The sequence below is a fragment of the Triticum urartu genome, chromosome 4, assembly GCF_003073215.2.
Source record: "Triticum urartu cultivar G1812 chromosome 4, Tu2.1, whole genome shotgun sequence".
NCBI lineage: Eukaryota > Viridiplantae > Streptophyta > Magnoliopsida > Poales > Poaceae > Triticum > Triticum urartu.
In genome coordinates, this window is record NC_053025.1 from 11,207,435 (window position 1) to 11,226,671 (window position 19,237).

General features: G+C 43.9%; 1 protein-coding gene across 1 annotated transcript; it reads right to left on the reverse strand.

The window, feature by feature from the left end:
- Nucleotides 1-3: 3 nt before the first annotated feature.
- Nucleotides 4-15,719, reverse strand: LOC125553402 (poly [ADP-ribose] polymerase tankyrase-1-like). Its single transcript, XM_048717188.1, has 12 exons — nucleotides 15,543-15,719; nucleotides 15,372-15,440; nucleotides 14,586-14,750; nucleotides 13,691-13,822; nucleotides 12,664-12,803; nucleotides 12,146-12,256; nucleotides 11,861-11,986; nucleotides 11,314-11,466; nucleotides 9,592-9,699; nucleotides 1,218-1,388; nucleotides 1,049-1,128; nucleotides 4-413 (listed from the first exon to the last, which is right to left on the reverse strand). The coding sequence occupies exons 1-12, from the start codon at nucleotides 15,622-15,624 to the stop codon at nucleotides 350-352; spliced, it is 1,401 nt and encodes a 466-aa protein (XP_048573145.1). The 5' UTR covers nucleotides 15,625-15,719; the 3' UTR covers nucleotides 4-349.
- Between the last annotated feature and the right edge of the window lie 3,518 nt (nucleotides 15,720-19,237).

The following is a 19,237-nucleotide window of genomic DNA, read 5'->3' on the forward strand; positions in this document are numbered from 1 at the left end:
TCACAACAGTCCCGGATCAATCGACCCTATCCTCGAGAGCAGACCACATAAATAGGTCACAAACACGTTAGCAGAAAGAGTCATTTCCAGAACGGTCAGACCGGAGAGTCTGAGATTAACTCTAGTTGCATTTGACCCTTCGACTCGCCATACACTAGACATGCAACCGCAGGGTCGTGGTTCTGCACAAAATAACTCTACACAGGTTCCATGTGTATGTATGAGCATCTACGTCTATTCTGTGTTCAAAAAAAACTCTACACAGGTTCCACTAGAAAACTACGATCAAACCGCCGATACGGAATCAGAAGGAACGCAACGAGGCATGTGCAGGCAGAGCAATGCCGGCCTAATCTGTGGACTCGATGCTTCCTCCAGCGGCTTGATCCTTTGACATCGCCTCCCAAGCCTCCCTGCGGACAGAAGGGTATCAATCAAACACGCATGAGAAATTGAAACTTCAAATTGAATAATGGAGGGCTGTATGCATCACTCGGTGATGAGAAGCCGAGGGTGTTATCCCTCTTTTGGGGGAAAAAAGGCGAATGAGAAATGGTGATAGATACAAATATACTCCAAAGCTTCTGCAAGATATATATGTTGTCATGGATATATGCTGCACAGATCAGTCAGCGGTGTATGCGTGTGTGATGCGTTGTACGTGTGTAATGGTCATGTGATACCAATCAATGATGTGCTAGCTTTTGGGCAGAACAGGGAGCATCATCGCCAGACAAAATTAGTCGTGATGAGCTCTGTTGCTATGATTTTTTCCTGGAATCCTGAAAGCGACTGATGAGGTTCCCACAGATGTGTAAGACTAGCCTGCTGAATTTCCCCTCACCTCGGAGTACCCACATGGTTCCACCACCCCACAAGGTTGCCGCAATTATTCAGTACTGTCAGTTTCGTGTTTCCGCAGTAGCTAAACTTATGAAGACTTGGTCATTGTATGAAAGCAACAGCCACAGCATGCATTACTGAGATGGCTGCATCCAAATGATTTGTCCTAACCTTGTGTTAGATGAATAAAAGATAGACACATTACCGCAATGCTTTCTTTATGTCATCGTTCCCAGGATCCAGTTCCAGTCCATCTTGGAAAGCTTCGGATGCTTCCTCGTACTCCTGCCGACAACAGAACGTTGGACAGATGAATCGACGCCAAATGTAAAAAAGGGCAACAGATAACTACCAAACTGTCAGAGATTTCTGACCTTGAGCGACATATGAGCAGCTCCTTTCCGGTAGTAACCTTTCACCCACTCGGGTTTTCTTGCAATGCAAAGATTAGCATCCAGCAAAGCCTTCTGTGGCTTGCCTATTTTCAGGTAGCAAAGGCTCCTATTTGAATACAATGTTTCATCTAAATACCTTAGTTCAAGTGCCTGCATTAAATTGAAGACGAAAATACATAATATGAGTCATGCCCCAGAATAAAACTATCGACTAGAGAGGATTTTACTTTGCGGTCATTTTAAACTTTGGTAGTTTCTGTACTCTAGTATGCAGCAATGAAGATTACATCGCAATTTTTTGGGACAAAAGGCAGACAGCGCTACTTTGCAAATTTCACCAGCAGAGCTAGTTTTCCTTCTAATTTATCTCTATTCTTTGTAGGTTACTCATGAAATTATTCTAACACAAACCCGGAAGACATCCTAGAGTTGATCCAACATGTAGTTTACATAGTGGAAATTAATAGAGTAAATATTGGAAAACCCTCATTCTGTGGTCGTACTTGCGGAAAACCTTGAGTATTTTGGCATGTGACATATAACCCCAGGCTATATTATCTTGATGTAAAGGTCTTCGGTTAATGGCACAAGGGTAATAAGGTGGCCCCAGCGGCACCACCATGTTGTTTGCCTCTCCCTAGCACGGAGGCAATCTGATGTGCCAATATAGTAGGAGTACGTTATTAGTGCAATTCAGATAGCTACATCCTACATGCATACAGATCAAGAGATTCTCTCCAGCATAACAACTCCTGTGCCTGCCCAAAAGTGAAAACTTGTACTCTCGTAGCGTCACCACTCGGTACTGCACCAACCCAGCCAAAGAGCCAGTCACACTGCCCAAGTTTGATTGCTTGGCACGAACATGGCCCAAAATCAAGGAAAGAAGATATGTCCTAGTCCATTGGTTCGTTCATGTATTAATACCATCAGATAGTATATTGGATAATTAGGCGTGGACTGGTGGAGAACTCTTCTTAGCAGGCAGTGCGTAACATGAGGCAGATCAGTCGGTTTCTGGAATAATACGCAGCGACAGTGAATGGAATAGTCCAAAACAGTGACTAATACGCTCTTATGCTGGGATGGAGGAACGAGGTATCGGATGGCCCAGCAGGTGGCAACTGAAGCCATCATGCTTATAAATTTAACCACATATGGTTTGGTGAAACTATAAGTACCATAGCATCTACGGTTATGTGTCACATGTGGTTTTGCATAATTTACTATGTTTATAATCCGGCTAGCTATTTTAGTTCCGAGCCGTATTAGTTACACAGCCATCAATTCTCGGTTAACTAAAAGGTCAGCAAAACACAAACTGTACCACCAACCGTCAGCGTGCTCAACCAGCTGCATCCGAGGCCTAGCCTTTGTAGGCTGCTCGCTTATGGAAAAACAACCTCAGTGCAAGTGCCAATGGGTTCGAAAAAGAAAAGCATGACCAAATAGGTTGCACCAACACTGAATATGGAACATCAGTGTGACTTCATAAGACACCTAAAATAGCATTGAAATTGAAGTGTGGTGGGTTTGGGAAATTTCTGAATAACTCTCTTCCTCTCTAGTCTGTACAATACATATACTGGTTTACATGGGCCATGTGGACCAGATTCACACATATACAGCCCAACACTCCCCCTCAAGATGGGTGATAGATATCTATCATTCCCATCTTGTCACACGCAGAATTACGCTCCTTGACACTTAAACCCTTAGTTAAACAATCAGCCACTTGTTCTCTAGAGCTCATATAACACTAGTAGAAAAAGGGTCAAACGTGAAGCACATTAGTGCCGGTTTGTATTTGAGCCGGTACTAATGGTACCATTAGTGCCGGTTCGAACGGATTTGCATTAATGCCGGTTCGTGTTGAACCTTTAGTACCGGTTCGTGGCACGAACCGGTACTAAAGGGGTGGTGGCAGGCTGGCGTCAGGCCGGGGCCCCACGATCACCTTTAGTACCGGTTCGTGGCACGAACCGGTACTAAAGGGGTCTAACCTATAGTACCGGTTCGTGCCACGAACCGCCTTTTCAGTTTTAAAAAAAATAAAAGAAAATAATGGAAATGTCAAAAAAATAAAAGAAAATAAGTTTCTCATGTGATATGTGGTCTAGTTGTTGGGAAAATTTGCAAATGTGAATTTTGACTTTATTTGCAAAATCTCTCTGAAATTTGTAAAAATGGGCATAACTTTTGCATACTAACTCGGATGAAAAAGTTTTTTATATGAAAAATCATCTACTCGAAAAGTTACATCCGAATTTAACTGGGGAACCCCGTTAAACATTTGCAAAATCCTCAAAAACCTAATAGAAAAAAAGTTACGGGGCTTTTAAGATCTAGAGTGGAAAAAATTGAAAAATATTCAAACAGTGGGCAAACTGTGGTCAAACAATGGTCAAACTAATTATTCTAGAATATTAGTGTTACTAAATAATTATTTTAGTTATTTCAATTTTGGTCAAATCTGGTCAAACAATGGTCAAACTAATTATTCAAGAAATATTAGTGTTACTAAATAATTATTGTTTTTTAAAACAATAGTTTCAAACTCAAACAGTGAAATGTGTCACTTCATGCTCAAGCAAAATTCCTGAAGGTTAATAGGATTGACATCTTACTATTGTCAGGAAAACAACAAATGCAGACTCGGAAACGAAGGAGAATAGAACCTGAAAGTTAAGCGTGCTCGGGCTGGAGTAGTGAGAGGGATGGGTGACCGGTCGGGAAGTTAGATGATTTGGAATGAGTGATCCACACTTGAGCAGTTAAGAAAGGTGATTAGAGACTAAATCATCAAATAATTCAGAAAAATTAAAAAACAAAAATAATCCAAAATTTTCAAAAAAAAATTCAAAAAAAAAACCTTTAGCGCCGGTTCCCCGTACCAGGGCGCGAGCTCACGCCACGTGGTGACACTTTAGCGCCGGTTCGTGCCGAACCGGTACTAAAGGGGGGGGGGCCTTTAGTGCCGAAACTTTAGTGCCGGTTCCATAACCGGCACTAAAGGCCCTTACGAACCGGTACTAATGGTCCGTTTTCTACTAGTGTAACTTATCCTGATTATGCCATCATCTAACTTCTCCTTGATGAAGAAGCGGTCTATCTCGACATGCTTGGTTCTGTCATGCTGAACTGGATTATTAGCAATGCTGATAGCTGATTTATTATCACACCATAACCTTAGGGGATCCTTCCTTATTACCTTTAACTCAGAGAGAAGATTTCTTACCCATAACATCTCACTCAAGCCTTGTGAAATAGCTCTATATTCAGCTTTAGCTGTTGATTTGGACACCACTGGCTGCTTCTTACTTCGCCATGACACCAAGTTTCCCCCAACAAACACACAATAACCAGAAGTTGATCTTCTGTCATCCAAACAACTTCCCCAGTCTGCATCACAGTACCCATCTATATTAAGATGCCCATTCTTCTTAAACCATAGCCCCCTTCCTGGATTACCCTTCAGATATCGGAGGATTCGATAGACAGCCTCTAAGTGTCCACTCGTAGGATCATGCATGTATCTGCTCACCACTCACTGCATATGAGATATCGGGTCGTGTATGACATAGGTAGATGAGCCTTCCAACAAGTCTCTGGTACTTCTCCTTATCCACTGGTTCCCCAGATTCAGCACATAACTTATGATTCTGGTCAATAGGTGTTGAAGCAGGCCTACACCCAAGCATGCCTATATCACTAAGCAAGTCGAGAGCATACTTCCGTTGTGACAGAACAATTCCTTTAGGGGATCTACCAAGAAAGTACTTCAGTTGGCCTAAATCCTTTACCTCAAACTCCTTGCTCAGGCTCTTCTTCAGTCGTGATATTTCCACATCATCATCTCCGGTGATTATAATATCATCCACATACACCGCAAGGATTGTAATCTGACAATTTGAGTGCCGGTAGAATACTGTATAATCCCCATTGCACTGTTTATATCCCATATTGCACACAGCACGTCTGAATCTATCAAACCATGCTCGTGGAGACTGTTTAAGGCCATACAAAGACTTCCTTAACTTGCATACCTTTCTTGATGTCTCGGGCTTTGAGAAACCAGGTGGAATCTCCATGTAAACTTCCTCATGTAAATCACCATGCAGGAATGCATTCTTTACATCTAACTGATGCAAAGCCCAACCAAAGTTAGTGGCACAAGAAATTAAGGTTCTCACTGTGCCCATCTTTGCGACAGGTGCAAAAGTCTCATCATAATCAATCCCGTATGTCTGACTATAGCCCCTAGCCACTAACCTTGCCTTGTATCTTTCTACCCTTCCTTCAGGAGTCTGCTTCACAGTATACACCCATTTACAGCTAACCGGTCGTTTTCCTGCTGGAAGAGGTACAATATCCCATGTCTTGTTCTTTTCAAGTGCTCTCATTTCCTCCAACATTGCCTCGTACCACTTTGGATCCTGCTTTGCCATTTTCCAATCTCTTGGAGTCACCACAGATTGCAATGATGCAATGAATGCTTTGTATCTCGGAGACAGAGATGTATATGATACGTAATTAGCTATGTCATGCTCAAAACCATACCTCTCTGGAGGTTTTCCAGCTCCAACTCGGGTTCCTTTCCTCCAGGCAATAGGCAAGTTCATTGAATCGTTTACATTAGATGGAGTTGGAGTGGCACATGTCTCACCATCAGACAATTCAACAATTTCAACACTTGTTGGAGCCTGTTGCTCCCCCTGCACATGTGTGTCACTTGCTATTGGAGATTGTTGTTGTTGCTGCTCATCTTGTAGTTGCCTCCTGGTATAGACCCTTAAATTTTCTTCCTCATTTGGCTTTCTCCATTTCTCTTCAGTCATAGGTTGCCTCCTGGTATACACCCTTAGATTTTCTTCCTCATTTGGCTTTCTCCATCTCTCTTCCCTTGCATGACATGGAATTGAACTAACCACAACTCTCGGTGGTTCATCTTCCTTTGTCCTTGGTGGTTCACTCCCGCCCTCTCGACTAGCACCACTCATGCTAGGAGAGTCGAAGTCAAATAACGAGCTGAGATCCGTTTTTTCTCCATAAAACGGTTCAGACTCCCTGAATGTCACATCCATGCTCACAAATGTTCTCCGCTCGCTGGGACTCCAACACTTGTATCCCTTCTGACCAGATGGGTAACCTATGAAGATGCACTTTACTGCTCGTGGATCCAATTTTCCCACTGAGGGTCTATGATCCCGGACAAAGCAGGTGCATCCAAATACCTTAGGAGGAACTAAGAATTTGTTCTCACCTAGTAACATCTCACATGGCGACTTCATTCCAATCACCCTTGACGGCATCCGGTTGATGAGGAATGTAGCTGTCATTACAGCCTCACTCCACAAGAATTTTGGCACGTTCATTGTATACATTAGTGACCGAGCAACCTCCAAAATATGGCGATTCTTCCTCTCAGCTACTCCGTTTTGGAGGTGGTGTACCCGGACAGGATGTTTGGTGCAATATACCTTGACTTGATAGGAATGTGACAAACTCCTTATTCACATACTCTGTCCCATTATCTGTCCTGATCATCTGTATCTGTGTATTGAACTGATTTTTCACATAAGCATAGAAATACTGAAAGCATTTAAAAACCTCATCCTTATGCTTCATAAGATACACCCATGTCATACGAGTATAGCAATCAATGAATGTAACAAAGTACTTCATTCCACTTAGAGAGATAACAAGACATGTCCACACATCTGAGTGAACAAGCATAAAAGGGGAAATACTCCTAAGACCCTTACTCACATAAGATGTCCTTGTGTGTTTAGCAAACTCACATGCATCACACACAAGCTTGTTCTTATCCACCCCACACATTACATCGGGAAAGACTTTACTCATCTTCTCAAAAGACATATGTCCCATTCTACAATGGTGAAGCATTACCTTTGTTTCCTTTTCTCCCATCATTTTTGCTAACATCGTAGACACCGCATTATTTGGCACCTCGCGATCCATGTACCATAGCCCATTACGCCTGGTTCTAGTCCCAAGCCTCTTCCCCGTTTGCCTCTCCTGAATTAGACATAAATAGCGGTCAACTATTACTCAACAATCCACATCGTCAACCAAAGCACTCATTGACATAAGATTGACTGGAAAGGCAGGAACATGCAAAACAGATGAAAGTTTAATAGATGGTGTGCATTGTATTGTGCCAATGCCTTTAATGGGTTGTGAGGTGCCATCAGCAGTTTGGATAGTCTCCTTACATGTGGGTGGATATGGAATATATGACTCAAATTCCATTGATGTGCCGGCAACATGCTTTGATGCCCCCGAATCTAATATCCAATCAGGATGTGATCTTTGTGAGAGAATAGATGCATGAGCACAATTACCTTCATCTGTAGATACAAAGTGAGCAAAGTTGCCGTAACTACAATCCTCATGATCCTTATCACCTGTGCTTTCTGTTCTTTTCTTTGATTCTTCTTGGGTTGCGAGTGAGGATCCTTCTTCTGAGACTGCCACATTTGCCCTTTGACCACCAGAGTATCCCCGGCCTCGGCCTCCCCTTAATCCACCTCGGTTATATCCTCTCCCCCTTCCACGCATGTTCCTACGTGGAGCCGTGCAAGAACGAATCAAATGACCCTTCTCACCGCAGTTGAAGCACTCTCTGCTCTTATAGTCGGTTGCTATGAAGGCTGGATGAGATGGAGTCATTGTATTGTTCTTCATCAACTTTAATCGGACCTCCTCCTGTGCCATTGCTGCTATGGCATCCTCTAAGGCAGGTAGAGTAGGTTGATGAAATAAAGTAGCACGTCTCGCCTCAAATTCAGAGTTCAATCCTTTGAGAAACTGCATCACTCGTCTGCGTTCAATCCATTTTCTAGCAGCTGCTATGCAATCTGCATGTGGCAAATCCAGAGGATCATAGTGATCTAAATCAGCCCACAAACGCTGCAGTTCAGCAACATACTCCATCACAGAATTTTCCCCTTGTCTGAGTTCACCAACTCTCTCCTCTGTTTCAGCTATTAACATCACATTCCCTTCACCTGAGTACAGTTTTGAGAGGGTTTTCCATACCTCAGTAGGAGTTGAGATAGTCTCAACAGTTGCAGCAATGGTTGGAGACAAGGAGTTCAACAACCATGCCACTATCAAAGAGTTGGTACTGCTCCATGTCCTCCATTCTGAAGTTTTCTTGTCTCCTGGCTCCTCTGCCTCACCACTGACAAAGCCCTCAAGCCCTTTAGTCCTCAAGATGAGTAGCGCCCTTCTTGACCAGCTCAAATAATTCTTAACACCTTCCAGCTTAATTTCATTTGGCATCAAGTCAATTTTCTGAATTGTCTCAATGTGAGGAACAATTGCATTATTTAGAGATGCTGCAGCTCCTACCTTGGCTGTTAGGAGCTCAGCCAATTTTTCAATTGCCTTCTCGAGTCCCTGATTTTCTCCCATGTCTTGCCTCAATCACAGCAGGCAAGAACTTTCCTTCTTCCTCAGTACGCTATCTAGCAGCCCCTCACACAGCAGCACCAAATCAATCCAGGAGCTCTTACCTCCTCTTCTCTGCTAACTCCACTGTAGTACACCACCAGCAGCAACAGAGTCAGCAGCAGCACTTGCAAGCAACAACAACAGTAGTTCTCAGTCTGCAAACAACAGCAGTTCCAGCACACAACAGCAGTTCTCTTCCTCCTTCTCCTCTGCAAACAACAGCAGTTCCAGCACACAGCAGCCACAAGCAGCAGCAGTGCAAAGAGCACCCTCTGCCGCACCAACAGCAAGCAGCAGCAACTGCAGACCGTTCTCAGTCTTTCTCCAGCAGCAGCAAGCCAGCCGCACAAGCAGCAAACCAGCCAGTACTTGGCCTCTCCCCTGGCGCAGCCGCCTCCTTCCTCTGCCCTCTGCCACACAGTAGCACCCGCAGCACCAGGAGCACTTCGCGCGCGCGCACCTCTTCACGGGAGAGAGCAGTGCCGCCTGTAGCCTCCAATCCCCTCCAGGCGCTCCGCAGGCAGCCCGCGCGCTCGCACGCAGCCGCGCCCGCCGGCCCTCTCCAGGCGCGCCTCTACCGCCGCCGGTCCCGCCTCCAGTGCCCCGCGCAGCACACGCGCGCCAACAATCACCCTGGGTGCCCGGAGCTCCGCCCCACGCTGCCGATTCACCGCCGGCGACCTACAGAACCCAGCATCGCCTCCCGCCTGTGCTCTGACACCATGAAGTGTGGTGGGTTTGGGAAATTTCTGGATAACTCTCTTCCTCTCTAGTCTGTACAATACATATACTGGTTTACATGGGCCATGTGGGCCAGATTCACACATATACAGCCCAACAGAAATGGAATCAATGTTAGTATGCAAGCACGTACCTTAGTGTAGAGCTTTGAAGCACCAAGGTAGTCCTTTCTCTTAACTGCCTCTTTTCCTTGAGATTTCAGCATGGCTACTTTATCGTCGATCTTGTTACAAGACTCTTCCTAAATCATGAACATAAATTAGGGGAAAATAAGGTTAGACTTCAAAATGACATACGAGGAGCAGCAATTCTGGAAAAATGGCACACCAGCAGATCACTGAAAATAGTAATGATTTCAGCCATTGGAATATTTTCAATGCTTGCAGAGGACTGCAAGAGAGTTTCTCACTTATTTAATGCCAGGAGACGTTGTTTCTTGAGACCAGGCAACACCAGTTGTCATGAAAAACTTAATAGCACACATGCAGGTGAAAAATACTCTTTGCCTTCTGAACGTTTTGAATGTCAGGACAGGCAACTAGGACAGGCTGTCATGGCCAACCAGTGGCAGCCTAGGGGCACAAGTGAAGATATCACCGGTTTGTGGCAGGAACAGAGGATGCAACCAGATTTTGGGATAAGGGAGTTATTTGAATCAAGTGCTGCAATGGAGTATTCCCTGGGAGTGTGATTTGTTGAAATTCTTAATGTCATTTTCAAGTCAAGTGTGTAATTTGTGATATTATACCTCTAAATAAACATAACTAGTAAGTTGCCCATGTATTGCTACAGAACAATAAATATGCTACAACAGGTGAATGATATCATATCATGTATTTCGGGGTGATGAAAGAAATATATAAAGGGCACGACAAGTTGTCTTTAGCTATGTGACTCGAACTACTGGCATCAATTTAAAAGGGTAATAAAGTGGACAAGTGCACACTTTAACAACGTTTGTGCGGTGTGAACAGCATATTATGCCTCCTCTACATCCGGCATCAACTTAGATAAGAATAATAGTATTAGGATATTCACAATATCGACCTTTTCTACATAGAGTGAAGAGATGTACAAAGACATTGGTCAAACGAATGTACTCCATCTGTCCCAAAATAAGTGTCTCAACCTTAGTACAACTTTATACTAAAGTTAGTATAAAGTTGAGACACTTATTTTGGGACGGAGGGAGTATTATTTTTGTTAGGAGTGCGCTGGTTTGGAGAGGTTGAGAAGAGATGTTTCGTAACAATGGACCTACACATGCACCAACTTATGTTCTTATATAACAATTTAGAGTACAGTTGCATAGATAGTTCATAGTTCCAATCATGTCTTTGCTCTCACCTCACCTATTACTCCTCAGTGATCACCCTCCATGCGTTCTTTCAGTTTCCTTCCCATCTGCCCTCCAGATTTATTTTCAGCGCTCATCCCTTCTCCAAACCCCATCCCGCGAGAAATAATAGCCCCCCCCCCCCCCCCCCCCCCCCCCCCCCCCCCCCCCCCCCCCCCCCCCCCCCCCAGAAAAAAAAACCCCCCCCCCCCCCCACACACACACACCCGCCTTTCTCCTCCATTCTCCACTCTTCTCTGGTGCTGCTATGCCAACGCCCGGTTCCAGCATATCTCTCGTCCATCTATATTATTTTCATCTTCACTATCTTTGATTAATATCCACAAGGTTCATGGGGGAGACATGCACCAATGGTGACATTCACCCCCACCCCCTCCCCCTATTTTTGTCAATTTGAAGCCTATGCACAGAAGTTTGTAATAAAGGTGGAGGGCATCCATGCATATAAACAATCATAGAAATATATAATGATTTGAGAACTTTCAAGTCAAGTCGAACCTTAGAAATTGAGCATCTTGACTTCTCGTGACCAATAATTCCTTCAACAGACCAGTTTGCCACTGCTCTGATGGGAGAAGTGAAAGGAAATAGAATCTCCACATGGCTTCTTCTTCCAGAACTTGCAGCAATTTGTATTGGCATACGGCCCTGCTGTAAAGTAACAAAACAAAGAAGAAACACTCAATGGAAAGAACATATTTCAATATGCCACACCAGCAAACTTAATAGCTTGATTAACAAGAATATGGTGGAAGGGATTTTCCATCGGAATATATTCATTAAGAGAATTTATGAAGTTCTGCTAAGTGCTGATTATAACATACAAAGAAAATAAAAAACATAGCTACAATACATCATCGTGAAAACAAGCAATTCCATGTGAACCCAACATGTGTGTGCGCAATGTGTAGACAGATATAATCATACACATGCAACTCTATGCCACAAGCACGCACCCGTGCACTGTGCATAAAAAATATACCATATGCATTAGATTTCCCACCAAGGTAAAAACAGCAAGAAATTAGGAAGAACAAAAGTTCACCTGTTCATCCGGAATGTTAGGATCCGCGCCAGCCTCCAGCAAGTACTTAATACAGTCAGCCAAACCAACCGTAGTTGCCACCACCAAGGGAGTACTTGGATGAGCAGAATTCACATCAGCGCCAGCCTGTGGACCCATATTATGCAAAGCAAAATGTCTTGCACACAGCAAATCATATAACTAGAGGGATCAACTAACAAAACAACCTATATTACTCTACAATAACTAATCGGGTCCTGCCTAATCATCGAGACGTGAGGAAACAAAGCAAACAGGATAACAGACCTTCACAAGTAGCTTCACACATTCCAATGAATCAGATTCACTCACTCCATGTTTAGTACAATGAAGAGCCGTAACTAGAGGGGTGCCTGAAACTTCTGAAACCCTGTTTGGCTACAAATTTAAGAGAACAAAATCACTTCCTACACAAAAGTGACATAATTCAACAGGTCACAGCAATACAACTACAGATACAACAAGAAAATAATAATACACAGGTCACACGTTTTGACTATATACAGCAACATAATATGTAACTCATATTCGTGCACTCTGTATTACCTAAGATTACCAAAAACCAAAAAACCCTAAATTTGGTGGCATTGCTTGTATAAACGACTTAAACTTAGTTAGCCTTTAAAATTAAGTATCTCTAACATGGTTTTGAACTGGAGGTGACTAGAAATATATAAACGAATTATTAGGTTTGTCAGCACAAAATATGGTTAAAAAATTGAAGAGCTCGGCAACAACCAGGTAAAAAATTTGTCAACTGAAAAGGTATGGAAGTTACACATTACATCTGCATGGTGATCCAATAAAATCTTCACAGCACCGGTGTTCCCATAGGAAGCAGCAATATGTAGTGGTGTTCCATGAGTAACAGCTATATCAACTCTGGCCCCTCTAGATAACAACAGATCCACGACTTCCCCGTTCCCTGGATAAGATATATGAATCGCGTGATAATGTCATAAAGACCCAGTAATAAACCAATGTTGCAAGCTTCTCGAAGATGCACATTCAAGATGAACTTATAATGGTATATGTTGATCAGACACCATTGTCTGAAAGCATGACAAGAAAGAACCACAAGATTCCAAAGGCTGGTCAAGTAGTGAGGTAGGCTAGACGAGTTATAAAATTAATCCAACCAATATATAGCTCCACGAAGAAGATTGATCAAGAAATGTTTTTTGACAGGTAATATTCGGATACACAGAAGGTTTATAGATTGCATCCTGAGGCCAGACAAAACAAGTGTACAGCATACTAAATATAGGGCAACTTAAGTGGAAGAAATAATAACCATGAAACAAATAGTTACTGATGAAAACTAATAAATGAGGAAAATGCATCGGAACCTCCTAAACTATCACCTTCTCCCTTGATTTCCTAGACTTGCGTTTTCTGTGTCGGGCCGCACTAAACTTATCTATGTTTCTCATTAGCTCCTCTTCACCATTAGCAAAAAAATACCGTTAGGTGAGGCTGACAAGGCAAAACGAGCCAGAGCCACTTCATGCATTTCTGTTAGTCCAGGATTGAAAAGGAGCCATGTGAGTAAGGGGGACAAGTTCAGGGAAGCCCAGCACAGAAAATCAAGCCAAGGGAGACAAGGAGAAAGTTGGTGATAGTTTAGGGAGTTCCTTCCGATACAATTTTCTCAGACCAAATTACTTGCAGTAATTTTTGATACAAAAAAATGTAGTTGGTGGGTTTTATGGTTACAATTTTGAATTCAATTGTTCTTGTTAGCAACACAACAACATTTATGAAAACCACTAACAGATCAATTAACATATGCCAACAGAGAGAGAGAGAGACCACTTTTTGCAGCATTATGAAGAGCAACAGAGCCTCTCTCATCTAGCTTATTTGGGTCAGCTCCATTGTCTAGAAGATATCTTGCAACGGCAACTTCTCCAAACAATGCTGCAGAACTCAGAGGTGTTACACCTGGAAACAAACAAGTACCCTGTCAGATCATCAATACCACTCCCAGATCTCCAGTCTAGAAGGTGAAAACACTAACTGTAGAATAGTGCATGGTATACCGTATACCACGCTTATTGCTCACATGCATCTGCAACTACCAGATGAATTCCTAGAGTATAAGTATGCCATACAAATCATATTCCATACAATTACCTATTACTTAATATTGTGTAGGTATATGGAATGATGTGGTGGAAACTACATATTGGATCATCCAAAAGTGACAGAAGCATATCCAGGTAGCATGTATTTTAATCAAAATCATATAAAATGCAACTTGTACTCAAGCTATGGGTACCACAAATGAAAAATATTATATGTAAACTTCTCAAAAGAACCTACATCAGTATCATTCTCAGTTGACCGGTATATTAAATTTAACTCCCAGAAGTGCCGTATATATCATATATAGAAAAAAAAACTGAAGCCTGATTAGTTGCAGGCCAATAGCTGGTACTGGTAATCACCAGATAACAGAAGTGCAGAACAGAGACGAACAAGGATCAAAATGTACTAATTTTACAGCACAATATCACTTTTCACATCCAATTTCGCTTTCCTGAATCGATCCGATACAACAATTGTGAAGGACTAGCAAAGAAAAGTCATTATACACGCATGTAACATGTTGCAACAGATAACAGATTGAATGGTACAGACTATGAAAGCAGGCCAAGAAGACAAAAAGGAAAGGGAGTTGATATAGCACACGAGAAGTACGCACCACCAGTGAGGTCACCGGCATTGACGTCGAACCCGAGCTCCTCCACGAAGTACTTGCACACTTCCAATTCAGCAAGGAATGATGCCAATTGTAGTAACCCCGTGCCATCTATATGCATATCAGCAAGCTTTGCCCTGTCCTGTTTGTCCATGCTACTCACCATATCTACATGACCCAAAAATGTACAGATGAATCATAGTAAAACGCAACTGTAAGAAAAAAAAATGTAACTGCAGTTTCCACATGATCGCATAAATCTGGTTCGGAATTGCAACTAAGCATGAAGGGTCAGTAGTATCTTAAGCAGAATCACACGGGCAAATCTGACTGAAAACGACTATCATGTTTGTCCATGCTACTCACCATATCTACAAGACCCAAAAATGTACAGATGAATCGTAGAAAACGCAACTGTAAGAAAAATATAACTGCAGTTTCGAAATGATGGCATAAATCTGGGTAAGAATTGTCAGTAAGCATGAAGGGTATCTTAAGCAGAATCACGCAACCAAACCTGACTGAAAACGACTGATTAAACATGAATCCATCACAGGGCAATTAGTACCATGGTGTCAATCACGATGCATATATGCCCAATACACATCCCTGAGAAATACAGTCAAAATCGCGCGAACCGAAACAGGAACTGCTGCAAGCAACGAGACCCTCGTAGCGAGCAGGTGCACCACCTCACGGCCGCATCGAAATTCGAAACCACGCCCGTGTTGGGCGAGATTGGCGCCGTGGCGGCGGCGCAGGCAGAGGTGAAGAGGCGTGCGTACTCACCCTTGAGGCCGTCCACATCTCCGTCCTGGATCGCCTCGAGCAGCTCGCTCTCCAGCGAGCCGGGGTCGGCTGGAGGAAGCAGATGGACGTTAGTTAGGGGCAGCTGGACAGGGAAAGCCGCGACGCGGACTAGGGTTTCGGGGGGCGGTGGCGGAGGCGTGCTGCGCATACCGTTGGTGCGGTGCTCCAGCCAGTTGTAGAAGTAGGACTTGTCCACGGGGCGCGGCGGCGGCGGCGACGACGACGACTCCATTTGTAGGGTTTCTGCGGCGGCGGGCGGCGGCGCCGATGGGCTTGGGCGGGGGCTTCGAGGGGAAGGAAGGTGGAAGTGGGAGGGAAAGGGGCGGGAATGGGGAGAGGCCGGGAGTGGGATTGGCTACGCGGCACCGGGGGCTATCGAGTGGAAATTTGACTTCCACCCCCTTTAGCACCCTCGCTCATCAGGGCAGTACAACAAATAGCAGAAATAATAAAAGTTACATTCAAATTCATAGATCACCTAGCGACGATTACAAATACTGAAACGAACCGAAAGTGTGCTGCCGTCGTCATGCCTTCCTCGTCAAAGCCGGGCAAAACTTGTTGTAGTAGGTGGTTGAGAAGTCGTGGTGCTAAGGCCTCATAGGATCAGCGCACCAGAACAGCGCCCGCCGCCGGTGAATAGTAGCGTATATCGAAAGGATCCAACCTGAAAACACACGAACGTGAATAAACGAATAAAAAATCCGAGAAAATCCACCAGAGACTGATCCGCCGGGAGACACACCTCCACACGCCCACCGCCTATGCTAAATGCACCACCGAAACGGAAATAGGTGGGGAAAATCTTATTCCGAGTCACCGTTGTCTCGCCTTCCTGAGCAAGACTCAAAATTCTAACAAAACTCGCAAACACATCTAAAAACGGAGCTCTCGCACCGGCAAGGGCCGGGGTCCACCGCGCTCTCATTGCGCTAAGGCCACCGGAGACGAGGCGGCCCGATGATGACCCACAAGTACAGAGGGTCGCAACAGTCTTGAAGGGTAGTGTTTCATCCAAATTTATTGATTCGACACAAGTGGAGTCAAACAATATTTATAAGCCTTAGTAGTTGAGTTGTCAATTCAACCACACCTGGAAAGTTATTTCTCTGCAGCAAGTGTTTAGTAGCACGGTAATTTGATAGTTTTGATAGTACTGATAACAGTAGCAGTACTGTCGTGGAATTGTCACGGCAGATGTCCTTAATGTCAGGACTTAGTCGCGAGGCCAACGCATCTATGTGGTAGCTTGAGAGGGATTGAGCGGGACGAGAGACGCGATGTTTTACCCAGGTTCGGCCCCTCACGGTGGAGGTACACTAGTAGAAAAAGAGTCAATCGTGAAGCACATTAGTGCCGGTTTGTATTTGAGCCGGCACTAATATATACATTAGTGCCGGTTCCAACGGCTAGCCGGGCCGCTTTCATTAGTACCGGTTCGTGGCGAACCTTTAGCACCGGTTCGTGCCACGAACCGGTACTAATGAGAGTGGTGGCAGGATGTTGTCAGACAGGCGCCCCTCCAGCCTCTTTAGTACCGGTTCTTGGCACGAACCGGTACTAAAGGTCATACTATATAAACCCTTCGTCCACCAGTACTCTGTTCTTCCCCATTTCCCCTCTCCGGACCTCTCCTCTATTCTTCCCTTCTTCCTCTCGAGTTCATCACAAAATTTGCCCAAATTTTGTCAAGATTTGAAGGCCCTCATCCATTCAAATGATCACAAAGGTTAGCAACTTTGTCCTTTCATCTCTCATTGCTAGATTAGCTCTTGCATTGGTTTATATAGTGATTAATTAGTGAGTTTAGTAATTTGGGAGGATATATATATATATATATATATGTGCTAGTATTTGATTTATATGCAATTTGAGGTCAAAAATAACACTTAGTTTGCATATGTAGGTGTGGTTTACTTAGTGCCTTCTAAATCTCCATCGTAGCCACCGTCGATCGCCCGCACCGTCCCGTCGCCGGCACCACCTTGTGGTGAGCCTCTTGTTCATGAAATTTTATATAAAAATTGATGTGTGTGATTTGGATATATAGTTACTCGTATAATTATCTTACCCGTACGTTGTTTGTTATACATATAGTGCCATGGTTTTGATATCCGTCCCCGTCGGCCCTAGTCCTTGTTATGATTCGGATGTGGTATGTATATTCTCTTTTAAAACTAGTTGCATTTTGTGTTTATGACAAATTATGCCCATCAAGTTGACATAGAAATTTTTTCTAGGAGGTATCTGAACCTGAAATTTCAACCGACCCTATTGCCGAGAGGTTAAATTTAGTTGAAAGAGAAAACGAGTACTTGAAAGAAAAATTGAAAAGAATTGAGGGGGAGAAGATGGAATTGGAGTTGCATGTTGCCGATGTCGTCGATGATCACAAGATCAAGATGGAGAAAATGCGCTTGAAGATTAGAAAGATTAGAAAATATGCCATCGATAGTGAGGCTTGGTATCATTATGCTGTTGGATCCATTGTTACCTTAGTTGCGATCTTGATCGTATTTGTTGTTGCATTTAAATGCTTTAGCTAGAGAGTTATTTGTTTGTTGCATTTAAGTGTTGTATGAACTTTATGTATGAACTTGTATTAATTTGGTCTATTCGGTGTTGTGTAATGAAGATGAGCCGGCAATGGATGTACGATGACCGATGCTCTCCCCAGTTCGTTGAGGGCGTGAGTACTTTTTTGCTTGCGGCTGAGGCAAACAAGCGGGCGGATGGTTTTATGCCTTGTCCATGTGCTCGCTGTAAGAATGGTCACAATTACTCTACGTCAAGAACCATTCACGTCCACCTGTTTAAGACCGGTTTCATGCCCCATTATAATGTTTGGACCAAGCACGGAGAAAGAGGGGTTATGATGGAAGACAATGAAGAAGAAGAGGACGACGACAGCTATCCTGGCCATGGGTTCCCTGAATACGATGATACAACAATGGGGGAAGAAGCTGAGCCGGTAATGCGGAAGAAGCTGAGCCGGCAATGCGGGAAGAAGCTGAAGAAGAGGCATCAGATGAGCCCTGATGATCTAGGTCGGGCCATTGCCGATGCAAAGAGAAACTGCGCAAGTGATTTGGAGAAGAAGAAGTTGCAGCGCATGTTAGAGGATCACAAAAAATTGTTGTACCCGAATTGCGTAGGTGACAAGAAAAAGCTGGGCACCACACTGGAATTACTGCAATGGAAGGCAGAGAATGGTGTATCTGACAAGGGATTTGGAAAGTTGCTGGTAATGATAAAGGATATGCTTCCAAAGGACAACGAATTGTCCGAGAGTACGTACGAAGCAAAGAAGGTTGTCTGCCCTCTAGGGTTAGAGGTGCAGAAGATACATGCATGCCCTAATGATTGCATCCTCTACCGCGGTGAGTACGAGGATTTGAACGCTTGCCCGGTATGTGGTGCATTACGCTATAAGATCTGCCGTGATGACCCTGGTGATGTCGAGGGCCGGCGCCCCAGGAAGAAGATTCCTGCCAAGGTGATGTGGTATGCTCCTATAATACCACGGTTGAAACATTTGTTCCAAAACAAAGAGCATGCCAAGGCGATGCGATGGCACAGAGAAGACCGTAAGAAAGACGGAAAGTTGAGAGTACCCGCTGACGGGTCGCAGTGGAGAAAAATCGAAAGAAAGTACGGGAAGGAGTTTGCAGATGACGCAAGGAGCGTATGGTTTGGTCTAAGCGCAGATGGCATTAATCCTTTTGGGGAGCAGAGCAGCAACCATAGCACTTGGCCTGTGACTCTATGTTTGTATAACCTTCCTCCTTGGTTGTGCATGAAGCGGAAGTTCATTATGATGCCAGTGCTCATCCAAGGCCCTAAGC

Bases quoted from the DNA above. Each gene is read 5' to 3' on its own strand.
- LOC125553402 (XM_048717188.1), bottom strand. From the start codon at position 15,624: ATGGAGTCGTCGTCGTCGCCGCCGCCGCCGCGCCCCGTGGACAAGTCC. The intron at 12,257-12,663 runs GTAATGTGTAAC...TTAAATTTGTAG, and splicing joins TATTGGATCACCATGCAGAT to CCAAACAGGGTTTCAGAAGT. The intron at 9,700-11,313 runs GTTCGACTTGAC...TTCATGATTTAG, and splicing joins CAAGATGCTCAATTTCTAAG to GAAGAGTCTTGTAACAAGAT.